The sequence below is a fragment of the Molothrus aeneus genome, chromosome 16 (genome assembly GCF_037042795.1).
Source record: "Molothrus aeneus isolate 106 chromosome 16, BPBGC_Maene_1.0, whole genome shotgun sequence".
NCBI lineage: Eukaryota > Metazoa > Chordata > Aves > Passeriformes > Icteridae > Molothrus > Molothrus aeneus.
The window spans coordinates 7,775,441-7,801,265 of record NC_089661.1 but is presented as its reverse complement, the minus strand read 5'-3'; the positions used below and the strand labels follow the sequence as shown (position 1 = coordinate 7,801,265).

At 44.4% G+C, this 25,825-nt stretch overlaps 2 protein-coding genes across 2 annotated transcripts in view; one reads left to right on the top strand and one right to left on the bottom strand.

The window, feature by feature from the left end:
• The first annotated feature begins 90 nt into the window (after nucleotides 1–90).
• Nucleotides 91–21,733, top strand: ABCC6 (ATP binding cassette subfamily C member 6). The gene is made up of 31 exons (XM_066560577.1): nucleotides 91–144; nucleotides 598–774; nucleotides 1,115–1,240; nucleotides 1,845–1,982; nucleotides 2,220–2,345; nucleotides 2,924–2,985; nucleotides 3,660–3,791; nucleotides 4,110–4,322; nucleotides 5,149–5,326; nucleotides 5,793–5,954; nucleotides 7,424–7,516; nucleotides 7,912–8,115; nucleotides 8,463–8,609; nucleotides 9,332–9,431; nucleotides 9,715–9,784; nucleotides 10,430–10,556; nucleotides 11,022–11,198; nucleotides 11,636–11,803; nucleotides 12,830–13,013; nucleotides 13,426–13,489; nucleotides 13,973–14,078; nucleotides 14,635–14,842; nucleotides 15,523–15,833; nucleotides 16,535–16,734; nucleotides 16,840–16,966; nucleotides 17,525–17,626; nucleotides 18,449–18,595; nucleotides 18,682–18,840; nucleotides 19,076–19,242; nucleotides 19,703–19,897; nucleotides 20,435–21,733. The coding sequence occupies exons 1-31, from the start codon at nucleotides 91–93 to the stop codon at nucleotides 20,541–20,543; spliced, it is 4,533 nt and encodes a 1,510-aa protein (XP_066416674.1). The 3' UTR covers nucleotides 20,544–21,733.
• A 1,834-nt stretch (nucleotides 21,734–23,567) lies between these two features.
• Nucleotides 23,568–25,825, bottom strand: part of ABCC1 (ATP binding cassette subfamily C member 1 (ABCC1 blood group)) — a 46,511-nt gene continuing 44,253 nt past the window's right edge. The window contains exon 31 of the mRNA XM_066560634.1: nucleotides 23,568–25,080. Within this exon, the coding sequence (XP_066416731.1) occupies nucleotides 24,972–25,080 (109 nt within the window). The 3' untranslated portion in view covers nucleotides 23,568–24,971. The remainder of the gene's footprint in view (nucleotides 25,081–25,825) is intronic.

Sequence of the window (25,825 nt, the reverse complement as noted above, 5' to 3'; positions counted from 1 at the left end):
GCCCGGAGTGACCGGAGCTCTCCCTCAGCCAGGGAACGCCGCCGGGCACCGGCCGAGGGTCCCGGGCCGAGGGTCCCGGGCGGAGCGCCCATGGGTGCGGGCACGAAGCTGTGCGGGCCCCGGGACGGCCCCGCCGCGCCCCGGGTGAGTGAGAGGATGAGGGGATGAAGGGACGAAGGGATGAGGGGATGAGGCCGCGGCACCGAGCAGCCCCGCGGGGCCGGAGCGGGGTGCGGCACTGAGGGAACGCGGCCTGCACTCCGCCATGAGGGCAGCGCTGTCTCCGCCAGGGGCGGCCGCGGAGCGAACTTTGCCTCCCCGGGACGGTGCTCGCCCGAACAGACCGCCCAGACCGCTCGGCTGCAGTAAATGTGCTGAGCTGCGAGTGAGGACCAGCCCGAACACACTACAGAATTACCTTTAAAAGGGCTCTAGTGAGTCCATCAGTCCGGACTCGCATAGATTTCCATCCCCGAGGCTGATAAACTCCCCTAATAGTTTGCGAGTCATTATCTGCTTCCTCTTTCCGACATGGAATTCCCGTCCCCAGCCTTGCTCTGCACCATGTCCTTCACTTCTGCATTGTTTCTGTTTCAGGACTGGAACCAGACATGGCCTACAAACATCCCAGGAGTGAGCTGGTGCTTCGAGAGCTCCATCATTGCCTGGATCCCTTGTGCCTATCTTTGGATCTGTTTTCCTTTCTACTACTGGTACCTTCGGCACAGAAACAAAGGCTACATCAGGATGTCCCACATCTTCAAAGCTAAAATGGTAAGAGTAAAGCACAGGGTTTGGTCCTAAATTATCTCAACTTTGATGCAGAGCTTAACCTTCTTAAATTATTAATTCTTTCCTGATGATCCATCTCTCCTGGGGTTTTTGACATTTACCAGCTCAGGTCAGTATAAATCAAGTAAAGTTTTAGGAAGATGTGTCATAAGATCTTCTTTCCTGTATTTCCATTTGATTCCCTGACACTTCCATAACATTCTCCGTCCCAGACTTGATCTTCCACCCCTCCAGTCTTACTTCCCAGGCAGCTTGGATCAGTTTGGTAGATTGTCCCAGCATTTTAGTTCATTCCAGTGTGTGTTTTCTGTCTCTGCCCCAGGTCCTTGGATTCATCCTGGTAATATTGTGTTTTTCTAATGTCTTCTTCATGGTGTGGGAGAAAAGCCAAGGAATCCCACGGACCCCAGCACTCTTCATTAGCCCTGCTGTGGTGGGAATCACAACGGTAATTCCTCCCTTGTTTGTCTGCAGATGGCCAAGCTTAGCCCTCCTGGGACAGAGCTTGTATTTCCCATGGTTGTTGCTTTCTCTGAGCACAAACTTGGCTGGTGGGGAGTAGAAGGCTGGGGATGCACTTTGTGCCTCTCTGCTGTGTTACACATCAGGGGGTTGGAGTTGGGGCAGAGCACACCTGGCAGGAGCTGAGGTTTCAGTAAGGTTTAGAAAGAGGTCTCACAACAATGAGACAAGATTTCATTTCTCATAGCCACAGTATGTGATTTAATATGGTTTAGAATGAAATGTGATTACTGTTCAATAGACCAGTGCCTGTTCTCCCCTTCTGTCATTGCATCCTCATAGCCTCAGTCCTTCCAGCCTGTTGGCCCAATTGTAATTTTATTATTTGCCTTCTCTGTAGACATTCTTGAGTGCAAAATTGCACACAAAGCTTTTCAGTGTTAGCCTCTTAGGAACAATACTACAGCTCTGAACATCTTGAAATGTTTGGGCAAGATGTGATTTTTCTCTATTGCATTCATTAATTTGATAACAATGTTTGGCATTCCATTACCAGGTATTTATTTAGACAAATCTGTACTTCCTCACAGGTCCTTGCCTTGTTCCTTACCCAAGCAGAAAGAATGACGGGCGTCCAGTCTTCAGGGGTCCTATTGATTTACTGGCTGCTCTCATTTGTGGCTGCACTTGTGATGTTTAGTTCCAAAATTCAGCATGCCCTGGAAAGAGTAAGTGAGATCACATACCTTTAATGAGCAGACTACAAAGTCTCTTAACAACAGGGCTGGGTTTGTCTCATTGACTGCAAGAGGGAGAATCAAATTCCTCTTTTAAAATATGTGCTGAGAAAAATGTTCATATTTGTGGTGGATGTTTATTTGCATAGGTAGAACATGAGAAGCTCTTTCTCTGCTGGTTAAACATGAAGGTTCTTACCTCATTTTCACCAGTGTTGTGTTCCTTAGGGCTTCCTGGAAGACCATTTCCACCATGTTACAACTTACCTTTATGCTGGCCTGGTGCTAGGAGAACTTGTGTTATTCTGCTTAGTTGATCACCCTCCCTTCTTCTCTAAAGCTGACAACCATCCTGTAAGTATAAGGTAGCTTTTCCTAATGCTTTGCTTCATGGCTGAAGCAGGGTTTTGAATACATGGGGATACACGGGCACATGGGTGTCTGGGTGGTGTAGGATGCATCATTCTGTAAAAAAGCTGACAGTTTTAAAAGGCAACTGGCAGAATTTGGGATAACAGTGCTCTGTCTCTCTGTGTAAGCTTTTCAAAACTAAAAGCCTATCCATACTCATGTTTCTTGTCACTGAAACCAGTGGATAGGGCTTCTGTTGCTTCCCCTGGTGCTGCTCTCCTGTGCTGCAGTACTCTGTCGGTGGTATTGAGTGTGAAAAACTCTGTGCTTAAGAAAATAAATGTCTTTGGGTATGAGGAATTATATTCTTTGTTCTTCCATCTGAGATATTATGCAAAGTCAAATTCCTAAAAATCTTCCAATCCCACTGAGCCTCCACAATACACTTAACTCTGGTTCAATGGATGGGGAGGGGGATAACTCTGATTGCTTTTCCTGGGGAAGCACAGAAGGGAACTACATTCATCTGACACATGCCCTTTTGTATAAATAAATATCACACGTGTTTTCTCTCCCATCAGAATCAGTGCCCAGAAGCCAGCAGCTCTTTTCTTTCCAAAATCACATACTGGTGGTTCTCTGGGTAAGAAAACAGAAGATGGGGTTTTGCTACAATATCAGAAAAAAGCAGCAGCATCAGAGATCAGAGAGGGTGTAGATGGCAGCCAGTAGGAAATAGCTCAGCCCCTGAGTTAGCTTATGGCATGAGGATTTAAATTATTTCTTTAAATTATTTCTCTTGTGAGGTATTCCCACAAGATCAAATTAGAAAAATTCAATTTACTTTTCTCAAAATAGTTCAAAATGCAAATTTGTGATTCTAGATAATTATCTTCTGCCTCCCAGCTACCCCTCCAGTGTCCTCCCAGTCTTGAAATAGATCTCATCAATCTCAAAAGATCACTGTACACCAACTACAGCCCTCTCTGCCTGCCAGACCTTGGTCTCATCTGCCTTTCATGGAGCCCAGAGAAAGTTAAATGAACTTTCTACTCCACTACCCAAGACTCTCAGTATGGATTAGAAATTAGTGCTGACTTGCAAATCCCCATTGTGCTTGACAGAAAATAGCCTAGGGATTAAAGCAAAGCTGCTGTTCCTGGGCATTCATGTTCATTGTGGGACAGGACAGTCCTGAGTGGTGTTGTGATGTCAGTGCTCTCTGTGGTGCACTGCCTTGCTGCTCCTGTGTTCTGAAAGTGTCACACACAGCACAGATCCTGCTGTGCTCCCCTGACTGCAGTCTGTGTCCTCCAGGCTCCTCTGGAAGGGCTCTCAGCAGGCCTTGGGGGTGGATGATTTGTGGCCAGTGAGGAAACAGGACTGCTCTGAAGAAATTGTTGCCTGGGCAGAAAGAGAGTGGAAGAAGTGTCACAGCAGAAGCCAGCAGTGAGTATTTGATCTGGAGAGCACATCATGGGCTCAGCTGGGCAGTTCTAGATGATCTAAGCAAATACACTCACAGGTACTGCTGTGTCAGTCCCTTTGTGCAAAATCTGATTTTAAGTGTTAAAATCTGCTGGAGAACATCCTTCCACTCCTGGAAGCACAGAACTAACTTTCTGTGAGAGGGGTGAGCTTTTGATGAGCTTTTATACTGGATATGGTATGAGGTCCAGTGTGAGATATTTAGTGATTTTTTTGAAGATACAAAATTCCCAAGCTTTCTCCAGTTGTAGGTAACTTTCTCATTGTTTCTTCCTTCAGGAAGATGGAGTCTGCCACATTTAAAAAGGGTCAGAAAACTGAAACTGGTATAGCAGAAGCTGAAGAGACAGAGGCTCTCCTACAATCCAAGCACAGTCAGAGTGGGCCCTTGCTGAGAATGTTTTGGAGCATGTTTGGAACTTATTTCCTTCTCAGCACTGTCTGCTTAGTTATCTGTGATGTCTTCTTGTTCTCCACCCCGAAGGTGCTGAGGTATGTGCACATATAAGATGTATTTCTGTCACATGAACAAGATTGCTGTGTGCATGAGCTCAGAGATGTGTATGTCAGCATCCACAGACATACAAACAATGACCTTTTGAAATTCTCTTGCTGATGAAGGGAGCTCAGGTGTCATTTGTGCTAAACCCACTGTCAAGTCAGGAGGAAAAGACACAAAGCCACTGTGTGAAGCTGTGCACACCTGTCTGCACTGCTGTGCTCCAGCAGTGGGAAGGACAGGATGCACCAAGCCCTTTGAGAACATCACTAGAACAGGAATTATTTGATGGTTCTGTATATCACATCACTTGCCACTTGCTGTAGTCTTAAGGCTCCATGTTCCCTGGCTAATAAAGAGAACACCTGTACATCCCACACATCTTAAAAAACTTTGTTAGTTGATGAAATGCTTTGTGGGTTCTGTTGGTACAACACCAACCTGCATTATGATATATTTTCATGGGCAAAATCCTTTCTTAGTCCAGATTAGAAGTTCTGGAAATGCCAATGACTCCCTTAGGTTACAGCTACCACTTTGCATATTTGTGACAAATTCATGAAAATCAGGATCCATCCTTAACACTGAAAATGAGTCTACCCAGAGAGGATGTTGAGATCAGAGATTGTCTCAAAACCATGAGTGGCTAGATTTCAAAAATCAAGATGTTATATGTTCCAATTCTTCTGCTATTCATTGATAAACCTCAGCCAGAGAGAATACAGAAAAATCACCGCTATTTCTGCCAGTTTATTTTTGTGTGTCTGATATTTCATCAGTACTGTGTGGATTCAGCAACATTTGCCTCCTGTCCTGCAGCCTTTTCCTGAAGTTCATTGAAGATGAGGCAGCCCCAAGCTGGCTTGGCTACCTCTATGCCTTCAGCATGTTCCTGCTGGGCTGTCTGCAGACTCTGTTTGAGCAGCGCTACATGTACATGTGCCTTGTGCTGGGGCTGAGGCTGAGAACTGCACTGACAGGCCTTGTGTACAGGAAGGTGAGCCTGCAGCTCCTTCTTCAGCTTTGCTTTTTTCTAGCCCTACCTTAGTAGTAATGATGTACATTGTCCATAGCAGTGTCAGGGGAGATGTCATTAGAAACTAGTTTTAGGATGTATCTGTGCTATATTCATCTCTGAGCAGTACATGGCAGGTACATTGTTTAGAGGTTCCCTACATTGTTTAGAGCTTCCCTTTTCTTGGCTTTAGAAGGAAAAGCCAAGAAAAGGAAAGAGCAAAAATCAACATGAACTTCCTTATGCTGTAGATGACGGCTGGGGAAAAGGAGTAAATGCTTCATCTTAAGTGAAGTCACCTGGCCCAGGTAGCAGCATGGTTTCAATATCTGGGATTTGACATTTTTCTCACTCTCTTTGTTCTCTGTGAGGAAAAGAATGTTGTTTGACTTTTGGACCAAAGCTGTTGTTTGATAATGTCTTTTCTTTCTTCTCTACCCTGGTCTAGATCCTGGTTATGTCAAATGCTTCAAGGAAAGCAGCAACTACAGGTGAAATTGTTAATCTGGTATCTGTTGATGTGCAAAAGCTAATGGATCTGATTATCTATTTTAATGGGACCTGGCTGGCACCTATTCGGATTATCATCTGCTTTGTCTTCCTGTGGCAGGTAAAATATGACAGTATTTATCAATCCCTTTCTATTCTAAATATCAAAGGAAAAATGAGGTTTCAAAATTATACTTACTAGTTTGAATTACATGAAATTGCCATATTTTTCTTAGCTCTGTAGCCTGTTGGATTCACTTTTCTTTCTGAAAGATATTTTCATTGATACAGAATCCTTGTCTGATCCTTCAGTTCATCTTCTCACCTGTATATTCAGCATTCAGTCCCTTTTAGGAGTCTGTGAGTATGGTTATTATGAGCTGACTGATAAACTTCTGCTTCAGATTTTCGTGTCACTTCTCTTTACAACCAAAAGGTGGTGGCCCAGTGTAAGCTGAAAGCCCAGTTCCAGCTCCTTGGCACAGTCCCAGAACATAATGGGGAATGGTCTGAAATAGCAACTTGACATACTTCATCCTGAAGCCTGGTTACCACCAGACCAGTGAAAGAGCTTGAAGCAAAGTTACATGCCATTCAGAAAGAGTATTGGATACTTTGAATTTCATAGGTATCAAGGAGTTCAGCAAGGACAGAGCAAAACCTGAATTAGAAATAATGGATGGTAATCTTTTCTCAGCAGTACAGAGCCCTATTGTTTAGTCCCTGTTCTTGGCCAATGGAAGCATGAGCAGTACAGAGACAGGTGATTCACAGGAGCTTTCCAGAGGCCTTTGAGGCCTTCCTTTACTACCCAGGATGGATTGTGCCTGGTGCCTGGCAGGATGCTGTGACTGAAAATCAGTAGCCCTGGTACAGACTGTGGTGAAGTCATCATCCCTTTTCTAATGACCTTGACAAGTTGAATGTGGTTGGAGCATAATTACACTTTCTTTTCTGCTGTTCACAGACCATTGGTGCAGACAATACCTGTAACTCTGTGTGTTACTCCCTTCTCCAGCCATCCCTAGGGAGATGTAACTAACCCATAAGAAACAAGTGTTGATACATAATTGTTATGATCCCTGGGATCCAAGAGCTGTCCCAAGATAATGGCACAGGATAATGCCACCATTTCATCTCATGCAGACAAGCTGGGCTATTTATGCTGCAGGAATACTTGGTAGAGGGTTTGGGTTTGTTTTTAAGGAAAACTTGGTGTTGTCTGGGGTCACTTACTCAGGGCAGCCACAAGATGTCCTTCTGAACGCATCCAGGGATGGATGAGAAGAGCCGGGAATGGCTTGAATTGCCAGCGTGCCTCTGGGGCGCCTTCAGCACCGATCCAGCTCCTAACAAGGGAGCGAATAAATTCAGCACAGCCTGATGACAGGAGTTATCCGGCTTGGAGAGTTAACAATCCACAGTGCTTAGGAGCACAACTCCCTGGAAAGGCAAAGGCAAGGTTACAGTAAAGGCTTAGCCAGAGGGATGTTATGCACAAGTTCAAATAAGAGGGAAGGTAAGCAAGGGAACAAAATGCAGTCTTGCCTAGCCATCACCAGAAGTTCCTTCTCTTTTCTCTCCTGGCAGCTTCTAGGGCCATCTGCCTTGACTGCAATTGCTGTATTTCTCTTTCTTTTGCCTCTGAATTTCGTGATCACCAAGAAGAGGAGTCAGTTTCAGGTATATTTTGCTTCATTAAAATGAAGTGGTTTACTGAGTTATGAGATTATTTATATTTATTCATGCTTATCATGACTGTCTGAAGTTACACAGGAGGATTTGAAGCCTGCAAAAATTCTTGAAATTTAGAATTAGCTCTTCCATGTTCAGCCTTTTTACTATGTTTGCCCTACTTTTCTGTTGTTTTTATGTACTGCCAGTAAAAACAAAGCTCTGAAGATGATAAGTAAAATATTTCCCAGCCTAGAAGAGTCATAAGCAAAACAGCATACACAGCTCAACTGCAGGGAAATTTATTCAGGACTTGGAGGCAGAAATAAGGTATTTTTCTTCAGAATAATTGCACCATTAAACATTTAACCTATTAAATGATAAAACTCAAACATTTATTACAGGAAATCCAGATGAAACATAAGGATGAGAGGGCCAAGCTCACCAATGAAATTCTCAGTAACATTAAAGTAATCAAACTGTATGGCTGGGAGAAAACCTTCATGGAGAAATTATTTGGGATCCGAAAGCAAGAACTTCAGGCCTTAAAAAGATCTCAGATTCTCTTCTCAGCATCCCTAGTTTCTTTCCATTCATCAACTTTCCTGGTGAGTGGATCACCTTCCTACATAAAACAAATGCTGTTACTTCCCTTTTCCTTTGCACTCCTGCCTGGACAGACTTTTCCTATGGACAGCTAAAGATTATACCTGCCTGGAGGTCACAGGAGTTGCTGTGGCTGCTGCACCAAAACCTCCTTAAAGCAGAACAAACATCCAGTGATCAAATTTGGTTCTGTCACCAACATACCAGACCTTTGCCTGTGGTACCTGCAGGACAGGCACCTAGAGGGGATAGCCTGGATTTAACCAGATGGGTCCCAGATTCTTGAAGGGCCTGTCACCCTTGAACCATTCTGAAACATGTGCTTTGCTTGTCCTTTTCTCCCTTTCAGATCACATTTGTCATGTTTGCTGTCTACACCCTGGTGGACAACACACACGTGCTGGATGCTGAGAAGGCCTTTGTGTCCTTGACACTGATCAACATCCTCAACACTGCCCACTCCTTCCTGCCCTTCTCCATCAATGCTGCTGTCCAGGTTAACTGCAGGCCCTGTTCCTCTTCCTTTGGCCATAAGGGGTTTTTACATAACCCCATTAACAGGGGGTTATGGTAAAGGTAGGGATTTCTTAGGGCTCTGCACATCAGCTGTTTTATAGCCACTGTGAAATGGTGACGTGCAAGGGCTTGCAGCTAAAGGTACACTGTGGCATTGCTTTTCAGAAAGGCTCCTTTATATTGACAAAATAGTCAACAAGAATTACTCCTAAGTCTTTTGTAGCTCAGCACAAGCACCATTAGATCTCAGAGGGGCTTCCAGTTCTGTTTTTAATCACAGAAATCAGAACAGGTGGAACAAAATTTCCATAGGGGAGACCTTGCTAGTCCAGGCCAGAGAGAAAAGCAATTCACTGTTCAGTAAGAAATTAGGAAATTCATTTCCCTCTTACACTCTAAGACTGTCACAGATTTTCATGTACCAAAGCAATCACTGGAAAGATTGCAGGAAGAATTGGATGAAAAAGTGCCAGTTTCACTGAACCAGAAGCACAGGGAAGGATATGGAGGTTTTGCTGAGCTAAGTGGAAATAAAGGCAGGTAACATAAGGAAGAGCTGCCTTTGGCCATCTAAGCCTACAGCATCTGCAGCATAGCACTAGTCAGTATTCTAAGTGGACCTTCAAAGTGAGTCTTCACTTTGGGTTTTTGCTCCCTTTCTACTCTAAATCTTATTTTCTTCTGTGTGCTGCTTCATTTCAGGCCAAAGTTTCCTTAAACCGTTTAGCAGCTTTTCTGAATCTGGAAGAACTGAATCCTGAGACCTCAAGCAGAAACACTTCTGGCTGTGGTGAGCTTTTATGTTAGCATTTTGTCTTATAAGAGGAGTAATTTCCATTATTCAGCTTCTACTCAGGGTGTCTACCATAGTCAAGAGAAAAATATTTGCCCTTTACTGTCACTTTATCTCACTGGCCTCATTATTTCTAACAATGAAATCTAATCTGGTGATTAACCCTTCTTTTCATAATAAAAGTTGATTTTATGTAACATAAATATACACTGAAACATAAAATCACATAAATTGGGACATTTCTGTAGCTATCTCTGCATTTACAAGTGGTCTGTCTCTCTTCATGTTTTAGTACAGGCAAGTATCACCATAAGAAATGGGACTTTTTGCTGGAGCAAAGAAACTTCTCCTTGTCTTAGAAGGTACAGACTTACCCTTAGTCATCTCTCAGTACTGTAGGTCAGGGTGGATGCTGGATAAGCTAATTCCTCAGGGCCTAAGTGAAACCAGGGTGAAATATCCAGAGGCTTCTGAGTTTGCTTCATATTCAGTGTTGAATTCTGAAAATTTTAAAATCAGATAAAACATCATTTTGGTTTTATGTTGAGGAGCACATAAATGGGAAGGTACCTGTATCTGGATGTTGCCTTATTATATGGAGACTGTTTTCTTTATACAGTTTTCTAGCCCAAATATGAAATTACAGTGATTTAAGGCATAAAAGTAGAACAGATGGAATGCAAACATTATATATGACATCACTACATGCTTACTTCAAAAGGCATTGACATTTTGGAAAAGAAAAACTTTGAATAGTTCTGATGTTCAGGAGTGTTCTACATCCAGGGGTTTGGGCTAGCCTGTCTCCAGAGTGAGGATCTGGGTATGAAACTCAGATGGGGATGTGGTTGAAGACTTTCTGGTTGGAGGTGTCTGAAGGGATGAAATTAGGGGATTTACTCAATACAATACATGCCCGACAATAGCAAGAATTTTGATAGTAAGTACAATTATTTGCTTTCAGAAGGTGTATCTAAATGTGGTAAGAGACGATCTTTTTCCCCCAGCATAGAGCTGAGTGTGCCCCAGGGCTCTCTGCTGGCTGTGGTTGGCCAGGTGGGTGCTGGCAAGTCCTCCCTGCTGGCAGCGGTGCTGGGCGAGCTGGAGGCCACCGAGGGCTGCGTGACCATGAAGGTGAATTTTCCCCTCAGCATTTGCTTCTAATTAGGCTGTTCTCAGGAACTGTAAGGTATGAACCACAGCACCACTTAACTCAGGAAAACCATTTACTGCTGAATTTTAACACAGGCTGTATCAGTCCACATTTAGTTATCTGAAGGCGCTGCAGACTTCTCAGATGAGCCTGAACTTTGTGAATAGGAGCTGGAACAACACTTCAAAGATCCAGTTCTATTTCTCCATCTGACAGTGAGCTGAAGTGTCATCCTGGTAAATTGCATCCTGTACTTGCACCTCTGTTCACTCCCCTGTAAGGTAGTAACAGTGCAGACCCATATTTTGCAAAGCCTTCTGAGAATTCTCAGTGCTGATGATCATTCCAGATTTCCACAACTGAGAGAGCTTTTCTTCAAAGATGGGTTCTCACAGTGTCAAGTTGAGCTTATGGAAAAGTTTGCTAACATTCTTCCACTTTTATAGGACACTGCAGCTTATGTCCCCCAGCAAGCTTGGGTTCTAAATGCTTCAGTGGAAGATAACATTCTGTTTGGGAAAGAGATGGATGAAACCTGGTTCAATAGAGTGACAGAGGCTTGTGCACTGCACCCTGATTTGGAGACCTTCCCTGCAGGGCAGAAGAGTGAAATAGGAGAAAAGGTACTACCTTGGCTTTATGTTTTGGCCAACTTTTCCCTGAGTAGCTACAACTTCAGGTGTCTACCCCTGAGTAACTACAGCTTTGGGAGCTGTGATGAAAACGCAAAAAAACCTAAACTCACCAGAGGCAAGTGCCCAGGAATTTCTGGAAAATTAGGCCATGATTTAATTTAAGCCCACCTTCTGACAGCCTAATGAGAGAAATAAAAGCTGTTTAAGAGAAAAATCAACACATCCAGGTTATTCTTGGGTGCTCTTTTGCAGGAAAGAGTTGTTCAAGAGACTCTGCCTCTGCAAGAGCCCTGTTTGGAGGGACGGAGGGAGGGAGGTGCACTGATTTGAAAATAAGGAAATCATAAAACATCAGTGTAAAAGGAAGTCAGCAGTTGGGAAATATGCTGTAGCTTTGAAATAAGCAGAGTCAATATCTTTTCCAGGGAATCAATCTGTCTGGGGGGCAGAAGCACAGAGTGAGCCTTGCTCGGGCCGTGTACCAGCAGGCTGCGATTTACCTGCTCGACGATCCCCTGGCTGCTGTTGATGCCCATGTTGGGCAGCACATTTTTGAACATGTTCTTGGACCCAATGGTTTACTGAAGGACAAGGTGTGTATGAACCTGAGCTGTAAACACTTGCACAATGCCTCTAACTAAGCAGAGCCCCCAGAATGTTTCCAGTAGGGTGGGTTGCTCAGTTTATCCAAGGCTCACAAATGCTTTTTTGCAGTGGCAGCAGGGGACTGGGGAACCTCTGCAGGCCACACAGCACCTGCCAGTCCTGCAGGGAATCTCATTTAGGAGGAGGAAGGCTGTCTTTATCCTCATGCAAACCACATGCCTAGTGCCAGCCCTACTTTCACTGCAGGTTTACAGTTCTTTGGTCTTCTGTCCACATCCTTCCCTCCTTTTGAGATTTACTTCTAGCACAGTTCAGAGGAGCTGCCTGATCTCTTCCAAATTCTATATCCATGATGTCTAATCCCATTACTTTTGGATAGTTCAGTGGCACCTTTACAGTTCTCATCATCACCCAAAGGTGCATCACTTAAACACTTCTCCTCCATTCTTTTTGCACTGATTGTGTTTTGTTTTTCCTTGGTATTCCTCTGCTGTCAAGCTTCTGGAAAACAAAACATGGTTGCATGAGAAGGAATGCTAGGGCAGCTCTTTTGGATTCATATTGTAAATTGCCTAGAAACACTTGATTCAGTTTCACATTATAGAAGGAAAACAGGAAGAAGGCAATTTCTGGCATTACGAAGTCCAATTAAAACAAACATATAATTATAAATACCTTTCTCTCCATGAGATTAGTTGCAAGTATCAGAAAATAATTATTGTATTGAAACAGAATGACTTTCTAAGAACAATGTACCAGACATAAGGTGTACTCAAAGGACTTGACTGTATATTGGAAATGCAAAATATGCCAATTTATCTAGGGAAAAATTACTTTTCTTACATCCTTTCCTCCAATTATTTGTGCAAATGTGCTCAGAATTGTAAATAAAAGGAAATACCCTTTAATTCCATTCAGACTGATGAATTTTTGAGGCCTAAATTTGATCCTGAACTACTGATACCAGTACTGACAGCAGAACAATTGTAACTGCTCCCTCTTTATCCAAGCAGACTCGTGTGCTGGTGACTCACACAATTAACATTTTGCCTCAAGTGGACAACATTGTTTTTCTGGTGGATGGAATGATCTCAGAAACTGGTTCCTACCAAGAACTTCTACAGAGAAATGGAGCCTTTGCAGATTTTCTTCGTTCACACGTTACTGCAGAAGAGAAGGCACCTGCTGGTTTTCCAGGTAACCCAGATGGGTTGGAATCATTCTTCCTAGGTCTATCAGTCAATTGTTCCCTTCATATCACATCTGTTTTATTAGGGACATTTAATGCAGAGATCCAATCACAGTAAGGTGTTGCTTTGTGTGGGGAAAAATATGGCTGTCAAATCAGCTGACTCATCACCTCAAAATTGATTCTTGAATCCATATTAGTAGACAATAATCAAGAAGTAAACTATTACCCACTGTATGTGCTATTCTTCAAGCCTCACCTTGATATTTCTACCTCTAGAAACAATTTTTTAAATGAATCTTTCCTCCATATATTACTAGTCTTTCAAAGGCTGTATAGGACAAAACAGGATTATAAAGCATTTAGAAAATGCTTTATAAAATCGTGAATTATTATTATCATAATACATTTATTTCACAGCTATGGGAGACATCAAAGGCACTATAACCACTGGGAATGGTCCATCTCAGCAGAAACCCCTCAGGTAAGCTTAAAGCAATCTCAGATACTGAAGCATTTACTCCAAAAGCCCATATAAGCCTACATAGAAGCTCTTACTGAGTATGATAGAGGGTTAGGATTGATCTGTAAATAAATAACAAGAACAAATAACCAAAACTCAAGAATAGGTAAAAACCTGCTCTTGAATGTAAAAGTTGACTGACATTTCTTCTGTATTTCACAAGGAGGCACAACAGAGCTCAAGTACAGGCTCCTTGATACATTTGGGTGCTGATCACTTCCCTGTGGGGCTGTAAGGTCAGACTGATCCCAAACCAGCCTCAGAGTGAATGCTTTTTTCTGCTCCTCAGAAAAAAGCTTGACAGAGCCCAGTCCTTGTGACAAACGTGGACAGTGGCTGGGGACACTCTTGAGGAGCCTGAAAACTGCAGCCCTTAAAATAGGCATGGATTTAAAGGTGGATGGGTGGCTAAAAATTGAAAGGATTTTTGTTTTCTTTATGAAGTGGTGATTCAGTAAAATCTGCTGTGGGAAGAGAGAGCCCAGACTGCACCAGTGCTGCAGCCACCAGTGGAGGATTAACCAAGGCAGAGAGAACTCAGCATGGCAGGGTAAGCACAGCACCTTCCTGCAGGGGCAAGGACACATTCCATGGGGATAACACACCCATGGCAGACAGGCCAGCTCCCTGCCTCAGCTAAACCACAGCCAGAGCAGCCAGCTGAGCTGTACCAGTGTGCCCTGTAACTGAGAAGAAATGAGAGCAAGAAGTCAGAAACCCCAAAAGAGGCAGCTTTTTCTGTAGGGAACCAGCACTAGCCAGACTGGGATCTCCTCTCCCCACACGAGCACCCAGTGTGAACGTGGCAGTTCTCTCTCACACCAGCACACAGGAAAACCACTGCCTGACATAAAGAAAGCCTTCCATGTATTGCAGAAGTAACATGAGCCTATTGCATAACATTGATCAGCTGATAATAATCATTCATCAGTGATTTCTTTAACTATGCCTTCATTACTCATCCATGAGGAAAACAAAACAAGAATCAACACGGTTGCTGTGACTGTGACATATCACTGAGAAATCCCATTATAAATCACTCCTTGCTTCAGAGCTGCTTTTTTTAGCTAACAGCCTCTTCTCCTGCTCTTTCTGCCCACATGCAGGTCAGAGCTGGGGTGTATGGAGCCTACCTGCGGGCGGCAGGCCAGGTGCTGTGTGTGTATGTGCTGCTGTCCTTCACCTGCCAGCAGGCTGTGGCCTTCTCCAGGGGCTACTGGCTCAGCCTCTGGGCAGATGACCCCGTGCACAATGGGACACAGCAGCTCACAGAGCTCAGACTTGGAGTCTTTGGTGCTCTAGGAGTGGTTCAAGGTGTGTTGAATTTGCTTGCCTAATTCTCTGTATTCCCAGCTCCCTGTCCCATATCCAGGATGTGTTCTCAGAATATAAACAAGTGCATACCCTTGGGCTTTCAGCTCCAACCCTAAAGGTTTTTCTTTTTTATCTCTTTTCATCCTTCCAGCATAAATTAATCATATCAAAGTTCAAGTGGGGGCTCTTCTCCATGCTGAATTGTTGCCCCTCACACTGCTATGCTGAATGAAACCTTGGCTTAAGTCACATAAAAGAGAGAGAAGAGAAACTTCTGGACTTCTACATTTATCTTTTTAAATAGCCACCATTCTTTTGGTCACTTTATTTAAAAAGAAAAAATATCTCTGAGCAATTTAAAGTAATCCCAGTCAAGCTTATTTTGTGATGAATGAATAATTTGTCCTGCATGTTTTAAGTTCCTGAATCCATGCCCCCCATCAAGCTGGCTTAGAAGGTATTTGGCCACTCTGTAACTACCCTGCAGAAAGGGCAGCTTACCCTGCAACTCTGAGGCTTGGTTTAATTCCTGCTGAAGAGGGGTTTAATGCCTGTTGCACCTTCCTGAATGCACACTGGTGCAGCATTCACAGGAGTAACTGGAAACCACCATCTTGCTAAGGAGAACTCCAAGGTGGTTTTGTTCAGACCTAGCAATAATAAATTCTTTTCTCTTACAGCCCTTGGCAGGTTTGCCTGCACAGCAGCAGTGCTGCTGGGGGGTGTGTTAGCCTCACACCAGCTCTTCCTGCAGCTGCTGAGCAATGTCATGAGATGTCCAATGCTCTTCTTTGAGCAAACACCCACCGGACACCTGCTGAACCGCTTCTCCAGAGACATGGATGCTGTTGATTCTGTCATCCCTGACAAGCTCAAGTCTGTGCTGGGATTCTTGTTCAGCTTACTGGAGATCTACCTGGTGGTTGTGGTGGCTACACCATGGGCAGCAATGGCCATAGTAGCCTTGACTGTTCTTTATGCAGCATTCCAGGTAGGAGCTCACAGGTGCACACACAGGAGAGGCTGAAGCAGCACAGCCCTGCAGAAAGCCTCCTTCCATTTCTTAGGAGGGAAGGCATGCAGAAATCAGTTTCATAATCTCAAGTCACATCTGAACAAGATTAATGTCAGTCCCTTTCCCACATCACCTCACCCTTCCAAAGCACCCCAGAGCCCTCACAAACAGGCTTGTGCTTTTCTGATGTCTAAAACAAATCCTACTGAGGCTATATCCCTCATCTCCATTAGTGTGAATCACATGAAGACCAAAAGCATTTTTCCTTTCCTGCAGAATTCCTACACTACTTTTTAATATGTCCACATTTGCCAGTCAAGACTGAGCATTAGGGAAGGGCAAGTACATCTCTCTTCTCCATTGAGCAAAGGGCTCAGCTGCAGGAGAAACTGAGAGTAGAGGTTTTGTGGGTTCACAGCACCCTGGCTCCTTTGCCCCAACTGAATTAGGAATATTAGGAATTAGAAACAGTTAGGATTATTCCTAATAAAGGCAGGACATAACAGAGGTAGGAACACTGCCTCATCTTTTAGGGGCATGTCCTGCATGCATATAAGGTTTTGTAACACAAGGACAGTACTGTTGCACTTGTTGAGGCCTTCCCAAATTTTCTCTGGAGTACCTCCACAGAGGCACAAGCCTTTTAATGACTCTCCCTTCCTTTCCCCTTGTCCCAGCACTTCTATGTCAGCACCTCCTGCCAGCTGAGGCGCTTGGAGGCTGCCAGCAGGTCACCCATCTACTCCCACATCTCAGAAACCTTCCAAGGCAGCAGTGTGATCCGTGCTCACAAAGACCAGCAGAGGTTTATTTCAAAGAGCAATTTCCTAGTAGATGAGAACCAGCGAATTTGCTTCCCTGGAGCTGTTGCTGACAGGTAAAAATCTGCCCAGCAGCTCCATGAGTGTTCTGTAAAGAAATCATGTTTTGGGAGAAAGGGAGAGGGCACCCAGCAACAGCTCTGTGCTCCCTCCTCCTGCAGGTGGCTTGCTACAAACCTGGAGTTCCTGGGCAATGGCATCGTGCTTGTTGCAGCCCTGTTTGCAGCCATGGGCAGGACACAGCTCAGCCCAGGAACTGCTGGCTTCTCCCTGTCCTATGCTCTCCAGGTAACCCAGTGGGGAAATAATACCATGCTTGCCTTTATCAAAAGCAACTGCATTTTAATTTCTGTTATGAACTATTTCTGTGCCTTTTTAGATGCCTTTTCCTACCAAATCCTGCTGTCATTGCTGAAATCCAGAGCATTTGGAGCACATGGCCCCTTAGGGAAAGAACCTCATAAACACATGTATGGGCCATCTTCTTCCTCCTACACCTGAACTCACAATATAAGTCAAAGCAAGCCCTGGGCAGCTGAAGCAAGGTCTTCAGAACCTGTCTTACCTGCTTGTAGACTAGTTGCACAAGAGCCTAAGAAATAGCTACACCATCTTTGAGCATCCAAGTCAGTAGCATTTCATTCTCTATAAACATGCTGAAAGGGCTATGGCAGGACTTGGCTTTCACTTTATCATTTTAAGATTTTCTGATGTAATCTAATTTCTGATATAATTAGCTGATGAGGAGATCTTTAGAAATAAACACTAAGACAAAGTACCAGGTAGCTCCTGAGCACAGGTCAGGCCTCATGTTGTCTCCCTAATGCTTCTGTTCCACTGTGGCAGATAACTGGTGTTCTGAACTGGATGGTTCGCTCCTGGACAGAGCTAGAGAACAACACTGTTGCTGTGGAGAGAGTGAGGGAATACCTGAGGACTCCTAAGGAGGTAGCTAATCCACTGTTGACCTTACTAGAAGCAGCTGAACATCTCTGCAAACTCAATGAGTAACTTTTCTGTTCCACCTGAAAAACCTCTAGTTTTCCCCTTCTGAAAGGCCAGTCATGTTTCCTTTAGAGAACTGCAGCATTTGGGGTTTATCCAACTGACTAGACTTGTTTTATAACCTCAGATCATTATTTCCTTAGGACAGTTATGCACTGGATTGCCATTAAAATAGCTTCACTTGTTAACACTCATGGAATGAGACATTTCCTGCCCATATTTGGAGTATTTATTATGTGACTTCAGATGCAACTCACTGATAAGTAATGGCTCCTAGATAGCCTTTTAACTGCTAAAAGTTTCCAGCGCAGTAATTTTTGTTCTGTAATCATTAAAATTATATCTCCATATGCTGCCCTGAGAGAGAAGGCTTTCACAGCCCTGTTTATAGGGTCATATAAATTTTTTTTATTGAACCACTCAGTTTCAGAACTCTGACATGCAAGCAAACGTTCATCCCCATTTTCAGTAAAGAAAATCCAACCAGCAACTCTGGATAAAGTAAAAACAACATGAAGCGGCAACAACAACATCTGTAGTATGAAAGTTAGAGGCCTGTTTTTGGTTTGGAAGCTGCAAAGAGATTGGGGGAGAGTTGGCACAGGTGTCTTCCATGAACATCCCTTTCCACTATTGCCACTTGATTGGCAATACTGGAATGGGAAGCTCATGAAGACACCTGTGGGTAATTTAAGTTCATGAGGACACCTTGATTGGGTAATTTAAATCAGCCTTCAACACTGGTGTTTTCTTCCATCTCTTCAGGCACCTTGGACTCTGAATAGCAAACTTCAAGGGCAAGTTTGGCCCACTGAGGGAAGGATTGAATTTAGAAACTACAGCCTGTGCTACATGCCAGGTTTGGAGTTAGCACTGAGGCGTGTCAGTGTGACCATCAACGGGCACGAGAAGGTAAAAACCACTCCTTGAGCAGTGTGAGCAGGGCTGGGCACTGACCAGATCAACATCCAAACCAAATCCTCCCATTGCATTTTCAGATTGGCATAACTGGCAGAACAGGAGCTGGGAAATCCAGCCTTGCCATGGGCTTGCTGAGATTGGTGGAAGCTGCAGAAGGAGCCATCCTCATTGATGGACAGGACATTGCCCAACTAGGTCTGCATGACCTCAGAACCAAGATCACTCTCATTCCCCAGGTATGAAACTCATTTCCAAAATATTTGAGCAGTGTCTTGAATACCTGGGAAGGGCTTATAAAGATTCTGTGAGAGGAGGGACATTGAGCAATTTCCAAGTTGGAAATGACCTCTATGCCATGTTCATCTGCCATTCAATATAACATCAGCCACAGATTCCCACCCAGCAGGCAGGACCCAAGAGCTCATTTTTATAATTCATTTCAGGAGTTGTTTGTACTGTCTCTGTGCTCAGGATCCAGTTTTGTTTTCTGGCTCCCTAAGAATGAATCTCGACCCATTAAACCAATACACTGATGCAGACATCTGGACAGCTTTGGAACTGACTCAGCTCAAGAACTTTGTTGCAGATTTGCCAGAGCAGCTGGAATATAAGTGCACTGACCAAGGGGAAAACCTAAGGTACCTTTTATCTGCAGTGGCAAGGCAGTGCCAGCCCCTGGGCTAGGAGAACAGAGCTGGTTGGATAAGGAGACTAATTCCTTTATTAAAAAAAAAATTAATGATGTCCAGACTGCAAATTGCTGCATTCCTGTCCTGTTTAGCAGCATGAAATCAAATCCTAAGACACTAAGGAAGACCTTTTGGATTCAATCATTGTGGTGATTTGCATTTGTGCAGTACCTAAAACCCTGCAATATGTTCCAAGTGCAGCTCTTCTGGGTGCCATAGCAATACCTTCCCCTCCCTCCCTTAGGCTGCTTCATGCTGTTACCTACCTGCAGTGCCACCAGCCTCAATCACTCTTTCAGAGAAAGGGAACAATCACCTTTTCATTACTGATTTCAAATGAATCATCTGTTCTGACCCCAAGAAAAAGTGACTACTGCCTTCAGTTTACCATCTCTCTTCCTACTTGCAGCACTGGTCAGAAACAGCTGCTTTGCCTGGCCAGAGCACTCCTGCAGAAAGCCAAAATCCTCGTTCTGGATGAGGCCACAGCAGCAGTGGATGTAGAGACTGATGCCCAGATTCAGTCCATGCTGAGGACTCAGTTCAGGGACAGCACCGTGCTGACAGTGGCTCACCGGGTGAACACTGTGCTGGACTGTGACAGGTAAGGACACCTCTGAGCAGGGGAGCACTCACTCAGGCAGCTGCTGTGACTGACACCCCACTGTGCTGCTGAACAGCACCTCATTTCTGTCCTCTTGGTGTTTAAACCTCCAAGCTTTGCTTCGGAGTTTGGAGGATCTCTGTTAAACCAGCAGGGCACCAGCAGTTTAATCAGAGATCCTTTACTCCCACACAGAGCCTTTCCTGCTGTGTCACAGCCCTCCACCCCACTGACAGCAAACCATGACTACAGCTCCTTGGTCACCTGAGAGTTGTGACACTAAAACACACAATACCCCTTCACAAATCTCACCCCAATCTCAGCTGCAAAAACCCCTCCTCCCAAACTCAGCACTTGAACAGTCACTCATCAGAAACCCTTTCTATCCCAGCACTGTTTCCCAGCTGAAAAGCTGTTGGAAAGCTTGGCTGAATAACCAGCAAGTACTGAAACTTAATTTAAAACTAACTAGAAATTAGTAAGTTTATTATAGGTGCTGTTGTAATCCCAAACTTACATTTCTTTTATTGTTCACAGGATTTTAGTCTTGGAAAATGGCCGTGTAGCAGAATTTGATACTCCAGAACACTTAATAGCTCAGAAGGGACTATTCTACAGACTGTTGGAAGAATCAGGCCTTGTATGACTCACCCATAGCACCACCACCATCAGGAATAATTGACCTCATAATTGAGTTATTTTGGTTTCTCTCAAAAATGCCTGACACTCAAGCAAAGCTTGTTCGAGCCAGAGCTGCAGGGAGTAGATGGAAAGGGGTAACTTGGGATACATGTTATTTCCATAGGAAACTCAGCAATTCCACTTCCATTATGTTTCCAGATACCAAAACCTCACTTGATTGCTGAAAACAAGCCAGTCAGGACTTAAATACTTTTCTGGTATAAAAGCAAACAAGTCAAAAGAGAAAGACCACAGCATTCCTAATTTATACTGTAAATGGAGCCCAATTATCTATCATACTTCAAGATTACACAGATTATTTTTAAAAGCCAAAAAGATTTTATGGACAGCAAGGAAGAATTTAACTGGTAGCAAGGAAACTTAACTGTTTGCAGTTGATGCTAAGCTCCAGGCAGAACAAATGTTGTATTTTGTCAATGTTTTAAGGACTGCTCACCCAGGCACTGTTCCTACACAGCTGTGCACTCCAAGGCAGCTGGAGCTCATCATCCAAAGTGCACAAACACTGGGGCAGGAGGGAAGTGGAGGCAGGAGAGCACAGGCTGCCTTTGTCACCCTGGGGATCAGATCCACCCCCTCCCTCTGCAGAGCAGAGCCAGCTCCAGCAGGGGCTCAGCAGTGCAGGACAGGACCATGGCTGGGAATGGCAGCAGAGCATCCATCACCCCTTCTGCCCAGGCCTTGGAGCATCCCCACTGCAGCTGCTCACAGCAGGGCATGCCCAAACATTGACACCAACATTTCCAAACTGAATTTGGCCATGAGGAGTTGGCATGGTTGGAAGCGCCCTCCTCTCTGATCCTGCAGCACATGAGGAAAGCAGCAGGATCTCACCTGTTGACCTGATGGTTTTCCTCTTGAGTGCAAGTTGACTCCTGCATGTGCCACCCTGGTGCTGCAGAGCCTCTGGCATGGTCACCTGTCAGGTGTTGCTTTAACAAACCAAAACAGAAGCAAAAGCTTCCTGGGCTTCCCAGTGTCTGTGGCCAGAGCTGTGCCCAGGTCTCTCCTCAGGAATCCCAGGATGACAGTGTGACAGTCCAATACACACAGAGATACTGCTCTTTACTGTGACTTTTGTTAAAGCACCCCTTTTCTAGAGAGCTGAAATAAAAACAGAATCAAGTATTTAAATGGGTCTCTTCAGTAAACTGGAACAAATACAACACAGAAAGGGGCAGTGGGGAGGGGATGGGAGAGTTCCAGCTGCAAGAATCAGCCCAGTCTGGCAAAACCCAGCAGTTCCTTCTCCAACAGCTGCTCAGTGCCTTCTGCACCCAAGTCAAGAACAGTTTTAGAGTTTCTGCTGGACAAGTGCCCAAGATATGGAGGTCCAGTGCCTGCTGCTGCTCAGGTACCAGGAGAGAATTATTTTCCCTCTACTTTCTCCAGCTCTCATACTTGAGGACACAGACAAAACAATTCCAAACCCAGATACAAGTTAAGAGTACTCCAAAAGTTTATCAATGAATCTTCAAAACCAGGAGCATTTAGAAATACTGAGATAAAAGTTAGGTATTTTTCCTTTTAAACTAAGGCAAAGAGGAACAGAATTGCCCATGTTGCTGGGTAATTCTGAAACAGACATCTTTTAACATTCCATAATCTCCAATATAAACATCTTTAAATGCTCATTTTCTGTTCCTAAGGTAAAGAGGGATGGCAACAGGAGACAATAATCAAAACATCCTTTCACACCGGTAACCTTTGAAAGGGCACAGTTTTGCTGTCAGCTAACCCAAAGTAAGAGCAAGCAAAAATATCATCAGCTTTCACACATCAAATTGTGCTGAAAAGGCAGAAGAAAAGCAATTCCCAAAATTACATATGAAAAATCCATCATGTTTCAGATGGATATGTCCCCAGGGATATGTCCAAGTACTCTGATGAATCTGGAGCTCAAGTCTCACAGAAGTTATCTGGAGTTGGTTAAAGCAAACTATGTAAAGGAGTTAACACTTGGAGATACCATGTAGGAGAGAAACGCTACCTTAAAAAATCCTTATCCCATGATTCCAGGTTTAAGGCAATACTGAAACTGCTAAAGCCAGAAAATAAATCAAAATGTCATGCATTGATTTACACCAGTTCAGGCCATACATGTACTGTGCAAGTCACACTCCCAGTGCCCCAGATGGTCGCAAGACACACAGGAATGCCAAAATGTTCAAGGTGTCAGTGGCCCCAAGCACAGTTGTTGCTGTGCCACATCACTGTCACACTGCAAAAGGATCTGCGTGTGGGTCAGGACTGGGAACACTTACAGAAGTAGCTCTGTTCACACACATGAATTAGGGTGGTTTCTGCAGGTCTTCTGAAAATTCTGAGCTGTTTTTTTGGCAGAATCAGCTTTTCCAGATGTGAGAAATCTTCCATGTTGCAGTAAATAATGTCAGCCCAGAGACATCAATGTGCACTGAAATCAGATGCAGTAAATTCAACTGTACAGCAGCTCCTCTCCCTCTTCCCTGCCAGGAATGGGGTGGAAGAGGAGGCTCACAAAGTGTTCCTGGAGGATGACTGTTCCCAAGCAGGGAAGGTGTCTCAGTGGCATCGACAGTTCCTCCCCTGGGTCTCTGCAGGGAGCTCCATCTCCACCTGAATGTACAACACCAGCCCAGAGCCCCTGTGCTCTGCTCCTATAAACCACGTGCTCCAAGCATCATCCCACCCTTCTGTCCACCACTGTGCTGCACCAGTGTCTGGGGATTTGAAAAACTGTAACTCACAGCTCATCCCCAAACTCCCCAGCCAGCCCCTGCTCGTTCCCTTTCCACAGAGAAAATTCACACCAAGCTCAGGAGCCCCATGGACACCATGGGGGTGACAAAGGTCCTCAGCACTGGGGCTCCTGCTCTGCTGAGCCTTCATTATCACCTGAAGCAGGACCACTAATTTCTACTTTCAAGGCAAAAAGCTGAACTGACAAAGCAAACCCTTTGTCAAACACAAGGCAAGAAATAACACGTTTTCTTTCAAACAATTTTTTACTGCAAGTTCTTTGCAAATATTTGCATTGTCATTACAAAAAATACCAAAGAAATTTTCAATCTATTCAATTTCAGAGTGTCATAATTTACAAAAAAAATAAATAGCTTTACTCTAAGGACAACAATTGTCTAGTATTAAGGTCAGCAATATCAATCACAGAAGTCCACATTCTCAGTGCTGAGTATCTGGATCCATCTGACTTAGTTTGCTTTCTTCCAGCATTTTCCTTTAACATAAGACTAATCAGAACATTAGAAAAGTAACTTTTTTCTTACCACAAAAAGCTGAAAATTCAACGTAGATCTTGAAAACCAGACTCCCTTGCCATTTTAATTGTTAGACCCTTCCGACACAAAACCTTAAAAACGCCTTTTTTTTTTTCTTTAACAACTGCAACAGAACATTTTCCCACAAAAATTTAAGAGTCAACAGCAGCAGCATGAAGGGCATGTTTCTTTGATATAAGGCTAATGGTCCTTGATGTGGCAGAACTGCTATGAAAGCACAGAACTACCAAAGCCAAGGGTGTTACAATCAAGGTCACCCTGAGCCTGCAGCCTCTGCTCAGGCAAATCCTCCCTGCTCAGCCCTGTCCCCACAGGTGTCACCAGCACTGGGCACCCCAGTGGGAATTCCTGAGTGAGCTGGGGGTGACATCAGCACACAGCAACACACCAGCTGCTGCACAATTTGGTTCTGGAGATGTGCTGGAACACTGCTCTGAAGTTGACTGCGCTTTTTCACATCAGCACTGCTGACATGACAGTGAACTTGCTGCTCTATGCTGTAAACACATGAAACCTTTAGGACAATGCATAAAGCATTAACCATGTACAGTAAATGCCATAAGGAGAAAGTCTGGCACACATTTTATTTCACAAGAAGAAAAATCTTTGGACTATAGTACTTTATGCCACAAAATGTTCCAAGTGCATCCCACAATAGATGGCTCATGAAATGAGGAATCCACAAACAAGCAAATAACTAGCATTTGCAAAAATGTTTTCAACAAAAAAAAAAAAAAGGAGGGAACTTCTTCAGAACATAAAAGAGATGAGAAGAAAAAGCTTTTCTGAATTTCTCTGATGAATCACTCGGCCATACATCTGAGTGTATAATGACAGATTTCAGGCAAAAAATAGGAGTCTCTGAAGTGTCTTCCACAGTGTAGGAGCTTCTCCTGAAGGTGGCTAAAATCAATACTAAGGAGAAGTAAAAAATAAGGAAAAATTGCATCTTTATGTTGCTTCCACTGCCACGCTCTGGCTAACTTCACTGTGCCTGAAACTCAGCTGAGTGGTTCAGTCCAGCTCAGGGGAAGTTACAGTTCTCCAAATGTATCTCCTCCCTCTTCCCCACAGCAAATAGCCAAGTTCAAGTGCTACACCAAGCCCGAATCTTTGGCCATACTATAGAAAATGCCTTTTTCCTGAAGTAGTTGGTCTGGGGTACCACACTCCACCACTTCTCCTCTCTCCAGGACTAAAACTCTGTAAAACAAGGAGAGGGGAAAAAAACCAGGAAAATAGTCACAAGAAGATCCAGAAAGTCAGTGAACATCTGTGTACAGACAGAGACTGCAGCATAGCCATTATCTGCAAGTGCTGACAGTGTGAGCAGGCTGAGGTGCTCACTGTCCCTCCCAGCTCTCTGCAGATGGTCTGTGTGGTGCATTGTTTATACAGCACATGGCCACCCAGCCATCTGCAGACACAGCACATGGTCACCACCCATCTCCTCCTGCACAGGAGGCTCTGGAGTGCACTCTGAGCCAGCCAGAAGCGAGCTGGCAGCACTTCTGGTCAAGGTGTGAGAGGGCCTGTAAGACCCTGCAAGACGTGGGGTAACCTTCCCTTAACACCCCTCCACCACACCAACTGCTGCTCCACAGCCTCTGTGACAAACAAAAACATCCAGCTGGCACAAGGAAGTGCACCAGGTCAGCTGGAGTGCTCCAGCTCCCCCATGCATGGAAGCACTGCAGAGATGGTCACCAAGCCCTGGCAGGGGCTGCAGCCTGGTGTCACCACTGCCACTGCTGAGCTGGATGTTCCCTGCTGGCAGTGCTCCTCCCTCTGATCTGTCACTACTGACAGCACAGAGGGCTACAAAGGCACGCTGAAATCCTAGCAGTGCTCACTTTGCCATTCTGTGAGAAAAGGGACAAGAGCCTAAGACTGAAATATGAGACAACAACTTGGCCCTCAAGCCCACCTCAGCAAGGCAGCCAGCACA